Raw genomic sequence first — 6,952 nt, forward strand, 5'->3', positions numbered from 1 at the left:
TAGTTAGTGACAGAATTGAGACCCAAACCCAGATTTGCCTACCCCTAGTCACTGCAGCCTATCATCTACACCACATGGAAACTGATTAAATGACCAAAAATAGTGAAAGATTGGGTAAATTGTGTTAGATTTATTTGACATAATTTTATATAACTATTAGAAAATAAAAATTTATACTTCCTTGGCTGAGTACTATATGTACATTATCTCATTTAATCTTTTCCCAAAAATTTTTTGAGGTAAATATTTCTATTACCCCCATTTCCAAGATGGAGAAACAGAGGCTTAAGGGTCCAGCTGGAAATGGCAGAGCTGGCAGAGAAAACCACGTCAGCTTGACCCCACAGCCCATTTTCTTAATCATTACACTGTGTAATACTACACACGAAAGAGCAATTCAAATTTAAAATGACTCACATCAATATTAGTAGTCTGCTTTAGGACAAATGATTTCCCATTTGATTCACAATAGTATTTCTCTGAACCACAGTAATTATAATCATTTTTTCTGTGTTTTTCTAAAATGTTTTTAATTTTAAAAAATCAAGTTTCAACCAAATACTTTTTGTCTTTGCAAATGAAGAATGAATTGTTTCCACTTTTGCTAGTAATGAAATAGTTAAATCTTGACGGTACACCCTGGTGGATATCTCCCTCAACTATCTAACGAGAAAAAAAAAAAGGTCACAGTCAGTTACTCCCGTTAGATCAGTGTTCATTAGAACATCTGTAGAAACACATACACACTCTCTTTGCTGTCAGCCTCCTGCTTGCCACAGTCATAGTGGGCAGTCAGTGAATCTTTCCCGAGTGCTGACATTTAATACCCGGTTTAGCAGCAAAGATTCAGAGAGGGGTAAGCAGCCCCTCTGGCCTTCAGGTAGGTCCAATACCTTCATTTCTACCAAAGCTAAAAGATGGGATCCTATGTTTGTAAACTTTAAGGGAATGATGCTGCCACACTTTGGCAACCTGTTAGTTACAGGTGGATTGGGTGTCTAGATAGGAAAGAGATGATGTAGAATTTGGAAAACGTGGGACTTTTTGTTCTCAGGCTGCTGCAAGGATTTAATTCCCAGGCCTTCAAAGCATTATTATTTCCCTTATTGTACATAAATCCTTCTCTAGGATAAGTATAGGAAGGAAGACCTAATCTTGGTTTTACTGCCAGCAAAAATTAAATAATGTATGCCTCAAACCTGATTAACCATGCAAGATAGTGTTAATTCATGCACTAAATATCTGCAATTACATGAGGTTACCTGCTATTCTGGAGCAATCAAGAAAACATGGGCAGCACTGATCAGCAAGATTTAATGCTTCAGAGTACAATATCTTTCTTTGGAAAAAAGAAAGTCAGTTCAAACACAGGAAACTACAAACCCAGACCTCATACCATTAGTCCTCTTTTCATACTCAACTGTGCCCTAGCTTCACAGTGAATAAATGAAAATCTCCCTGCTGAGAAATGTTAGCATGGGGTTGGGAAAATTGTATATGTTTATTGGTCCTATATTTCTGTCTTTTAAAAAGAATCTTTAATGTGTTGACTTTGAAACTTCCCTCCGTTGAAGAACAGTATCTTATTTTTAAAAATCTGTCTGTTTTTATCTAGCCTATTTAAAGAAAAACACTTCAGTAGGTTATTTTAGATCTAGTATAATCTTTTAAAAACTCATTTTAAAAACCAAGATGTGACTAATATAGTCATATTAAAACCATGGGAGAGATGCAATAGACTACTCCAGTGAAGAAATATTCAAATCGGTAAAGGCAAAATAATGTGAAAACACTTTCAATGTTCCTGTTGATTCTGTAAATATATATATATATATATCATCTGCTTAAAATGGGTAATCTAAAAATTAAATACACAAACACTTGAACTGTGTTCAAGAAGAGGTAACTCCTCTGAGCAATTGTAAACTTTACCACTGTTTTTAGGGCCCAGATACTATGAAGTGAACCAAGAACAGAGAGTCAAAGGGAGAACAGGTCAAAAACCCTACTCCAAAAATCTTTAGGGACCTAGACTAAGCTACAAAAATGGGCAATCCTCCTTCTGTTTTGCCCAAGAAAATGTTTCTGTTTAATCTAAAATAATCATGTTTTCATTTACAAGAAGCCAAAATCCCTTCTCTTATGTAGACTTGGTGGATAGGCCATGAATAAATAAAACACTTGCCCAGGTTATTTCACAAGCAGGGCAAGTTGCTGAATCCACAAACAACCAAAGTCTGAGGAAGAGAGAGGCTTACTTTCACAACTTTAGTAATAATCCTTCCCAGTCACCATTTCCTCATTTTGTTTAATAACCCAGAAGATGACTGCTAAAAGATCACGCCTTGAGGAATCTCCCAAGTAAAACTGAAAATCATAAGTACAAGAGATTATTTAGCTATTAATTACACCTGATCTACAGAAGTGCTTCAAGGGAAAACAAAACACCTCATTACAGTGACCAAGTGGTCCAAGGAACCTTTGCAGGAAGAATAAAAATAAATCATAGCATCAACTAACATTTATTGAGTACTTATGTGCCAGGCACTGTGCTATGTGATTTACATGTGCTATCCTATTTATTTCTCAAAAAAAACCAATGAATAGGTACTAATTTACCCCCATTTTGCAGATAAAAAAGAATAGACAGAAAAATAATTTGCCCAAGGTGGTTACACAGCAACTAAGTGCTGTAGCCCATATTTGGACTCAGAGAATCCAACTTCACAGTCTGCATATTTAATTAGGGTTAGAGAAAGGGCAACAAGAAAAATGAATTATCTGTTAATTAAATTGAAATCACCACCAGTACCCTCATCATATATATTTATCCACTTATTAGTTCAAAAGTTTATACATCTATACCCGTTGACCTGGTTTCCAGATCCTAAAACCCCTTCTAATCCCCTCCGACACTTTAAATACCAGCAAGTTACTGGCAAGTTATTGTGCACTAACAACCTTACTTTTGGTAAGTTCAAGAATAATTATAATAACAACTATCGTTTACTGTGTGAGAAATCCTGTTCTAAGTGCTTTACATGTATTAAATTACTAATCAAGCCAGGCACGGTGGCTCACACCTATAATCCCAGCACTTCGGAAAGCCAAAGCGTTAAAAATCACTTAAGCACAGAAGTTGGAGGCTGCAGTGAGCTATGATCGAGCCACTGCACTCCAGCCTGGGCAACAGAGCAAGGCACTGTCTCTTAAAAAAAAAAAAAAAATTACTAATCACAACTGACATCAATATGAGATAGGTAAAATTATCTTAATTTTCAGATCAGAGAACTGAGGCACAGAGAGGTTAAATAACTTGCCTAAAGTCATGTAGTTAGTGACACAGGATGTGAATCTTGCCAATCAGTATTCAGAATCCATACTCTTAGCCACTATTTTATACTACTTTTGAAGTATATTAACTATTTACTCTTAAAAGTCAAGGAATTTGTACTGCTTTGTTTCCTTTAACATTTGGTGCCTAGGACTTACACTGCAAACTGGGAGTGTATTTCACATCTCTCTCAGGTAGGTAATAACAAAATAATTTATCAGGCTAACTTCATCTGGTAAATACCCTTTTTGTTATAATACAAATATGAAATTCTGAATAATTCTAACACTTCTTTGCTTAGTGCCTGCTTACTACAGAATTATTAAAGAATTACCTCAAAGTTCTTGGGCCGGAAAGAGATCTGAAACAACTGCCACTAACTCTATTTTCCTAGAATAGGGAAGAAGGGGAGCTGTATTCAGGAAGGTTCTCTGCTTCCCTAAAAGAACTCTAAAAACAGAAATAAACGCAGTAAAGAAAACAAAGGACCTTTAAGTGGCACTTACAAAAGTCTAGTAACTGTATTTCCATTTACTAAAAGTAGGAATGGTAAAAATCGCTATCACGCAACTTCTCTCCTGCACTCTAGGTATTCAGGGACTCGTCTTTTGGTTCTGCAAGACAGTCACTGCTTTTGTAACCTCGCAACCCGCTTCCACTCCCTGCCCCAGCAACCCAAGGAGCCTCAGCGGTTCAATTCTGAGTTGCGCTCCAAAGCGTCCAGGCAGGAGTCCGTAACGACACCTCTGCCGCGGCGTCCTTCAGACTGCGGTTTCCAGGCAACCGCTCTCGGGCAGAAGCAGTTCCTACCGGGTCACCTGTTTCAGAGTCCCCAGGAGAGGCTGCAGCAGCACCCAGACAAGGGGTTGCCCGACACCACGCTCCGGGTGCTGTAACCTTTCCGTAACCCGGATGTTAATGCAGCCACTCTCGCCTCCCGTTCCCCAGTGTTTCGCCTTGGTTCCCATCTAGTTACTTCGCACCTTTGGCGTCTTTATTCACATACATCCTAGGAGGCTCCTTTCCTGAAGCAACAAAGACAAATTATCCGTAGCTACACATCCCCATAGGGAACGGATTCCTGGGAAATGTAGTTCTTTGGGCTGACGCGCGGTACAACTCTTTAGGGAAAAGGACTACAATTCCCGGAAATCTAAGGGCAGATAGTCCATCTCTAAAACATGTCCCAGCTGCTTGGATAGGTATTAGGCAGGAAGGTTCTGTGGATCTTTGCTGGCCGAATTCCCTGGATTTTGCTCATTCGGTCCCACTGTAAGCTTGTGGGAGGACTTTTTCTTTAAACTTGCTTTTTACATGTGAGGGACTCTAAATACGATGATTTATATGAAGAGATACTCTAAGTCATTTTATTTTGTAATTCTTTCAGATAAAAGATCAACCCACGATTAGAAAATATGTCACTGCAGATGGTAACAGTCAGTAACAACATGGCCTTAATTCAACCAGGCTTCTCACTGATGAATTTTGATGGGCAAGTTTTCTTCTTTGGCCAAAAAGGCTGGCCCAAGAGATCCTGCCCCACTGGAGTTTTCCATTTTGATGTAAAGCATAACCATCTCAAACTGAAACCTGCAGTTTTCTCTAAGGATTCCTGCTACCTTCCTCCTCTTCGCTACCCAGCCACGTGCATGGTCAAAGGTAGCTTGGAGTCTGAAAAGCATCAGTATATCATCCACGGAGGGAAAACACCAAACAATGAGCTTTCAGATAAGATTTATGTCATGTCTGTTGTTTGCAAGAACAACAAAAAAGTTACTTTTCGCTGCACGGAGAAAGACTTGGTAGGAGATGTTCCTGAAGCCAGATATGGTCATTCTGTTGATGTGGTGTATAGTCGAGGGAAAAGTATGGGTGTTCTCTTTGGAGGACGGTCATACATGCCTTCTACCCAAAGAATCACAGAAAAATGGAATAGTGTAGCTGACTGCCTGCCCCATGTTTTCCTAGTGGATTTTGAATTTGGGTGTGCTACATCATATATTCTTCCAGAACTTCAGGATGGGCTATCTTTTCATGTCTCTATTGCCAGAAACGATACCATCTATATTTTAGGAGGACATTCACTTTCCAATAACATCCGCCCTGCCAACCTGTACAGAATAAGGGTTGACCTTCCCTTGGGTAGCCCAGCTATTAATTGCACAGTCTTACCAGGAGGGATCTCTGTCTCCAGTGCAATCCTGACTCAAATTAACAATGATGAATTTGTTATTGTTGGTGGCTATCAGCTTGAAAATCAAAAAAGAATGATCTGCAACATTGTCTCTTTAGAGGACAACAAAATAGAAATTCGTGAGATGGAGACCCCAGATTGGACCCCAGACATTAAACACAGCAAGATATGGTTTGGAAGCAATATGGGAAATGGAACTATTTTCCTTGGTATACCAGGAGACAATAAACAAGCTGTTTCAGAAGCATTCTATTTCTATATGTTGAAATGTGCTGAAGACGATGTGAATGAAGATCAGAAAACATTCACAAATAGTCAGACATCAACAGAAGATCCAGGGGACTCTACTCCCTTTGAAGACTCAGAAGAATTTTGCTTCAGTGCAGAAGCATGTAGTTTTGATGGTGATGATGAATTTGACACCTATAATGAAGATGATGAGGAAGATGAGTCTGAGACAGGCTACTGGATTACATGCTGCCCTACTTGTGAGGTGGATATCAACACTTGGGTACCATTCTATTCAACTGAGCTCAACAAACCTGCCATGATCTACTGTTCCCATGGAGATGGGCACTGGGTCCATGCCCAGTGCATGGATCTGGCAGAACGCACACTCATCCATCTGTCAGCAGGAAGCAACAAGTATTACTGCAATGAGCATGTGGGGATTGCAAGAGCACTACAAACCCCCAAAAGAGTCCTACCCTTAAAAAAGCCTCCAATGAAATCCCTCCGTAAAAAAGGTTCTGGGAAAATCTTGACTCCTGCCAAGAAATCCTTTCTTAGAAGGTTGTTTGATTAGTTTTGCAAAAGCCTTTCAGATTCAAGTGCATTGAATTTTTTATCTATTTTAAAGAATCATAACGATGATAAAAAATTATGTCCCTGTTTTTGTTTATTAAAAATGCCTATGTTTTCTTTTAATTAAGTGCCAGGTGAAAATGCTTATAATGCAGTGCTAAATTAGAACTGATACATTTTGAAAATATTTTACTCAAATAATCTACTCATTTATTCTTATATGAGAATTTCTGTTCTGATTTTTCATTCAAGAAATCTTAAACACAAGTAGTAATAATAATCAAAGTCTGTTAACACTCCTTATGTGATTTTTGGTAACAACCTATAGAGTAGTTAAGATGAATTTAACCAATAAAGAAACTAAAACCCAAAGTAATTAAATTAATTATTTTGTGCAATATAACAATTTGGTGGTTAGCCAAAACTTAAAACCAAGATTAACTACATCCCATACTAGTCCTCTTCATACACCTCAAAGCAGCCCCTTGAATTATGCCCATGAACAGAACAAGTTAGTTCCTTATAGCTTTTACATATACATGTATATATAATCTCCATTGACATGAACAAAGAAAGAATCTACATCAAGTTTGGTACATTTTCTTTAATTATCTGCATGC

General features: G+C 38.2%; 1 protein-coding gene across 3 annotated transcripts; it reads left to right on the forward strand.

The window, feature by feature from the left end:
* Positions 1-703: 703 nt before the first annotated feature.
* RAG2 (recombination activating gene 2) lies at positions 704-6,882 on the forward strand. Of its 3 annotated transcripts, none has more exons than XM_012649574.1 (3): positions 704-880; positions 3,729-4,113; positions 4,722-6,882. In XM_012649574.1, the coding sequence occupies exon 3, from the start codon at positions 4,750-4,752 to the stop codon at positions 6,331-6,333; it is 1,584 nt and encodes a 527-aa protein (XP_012505028.1). In that variant the 5' UTR covers positions 704-880; positions 3,729-4,113; positions 4,722-4,749; the 3' UTR covers positions 6,334-6,882. The 3 variants fall into 3 exon arrangements, with proteins under 3 accessions (XP_012505028.1, XP_012505029.1, XP_012505027.1); XM_012649575.1 differs by having other exon boundaries at positions 3,924-4,113; XM_012649573.1 differs by lacking the exon at positions 3,729-4,113.
* The last annotated feature ends 70 nt before the right edge of the window (positions 6,883-6,952 follow it).

The sequence above is a fragment of the Propithecus coquereli genome, unplaced genomic scaffold (genome assembly GCF_000956105.1).
Source record: "Propithecus coquereli isolate 6110/MARCELLA unplaced genomic scaffold, Pcoq_1.0 Scaffold30, whole genome shotgun sequence".
In the NCBI taxonomy this organism is placed as follows: Eukaryota; Metazoa; Chordata; class Mammalia; order Primates; family Indriidae; genus Propithecus; species Propithecus coquereli.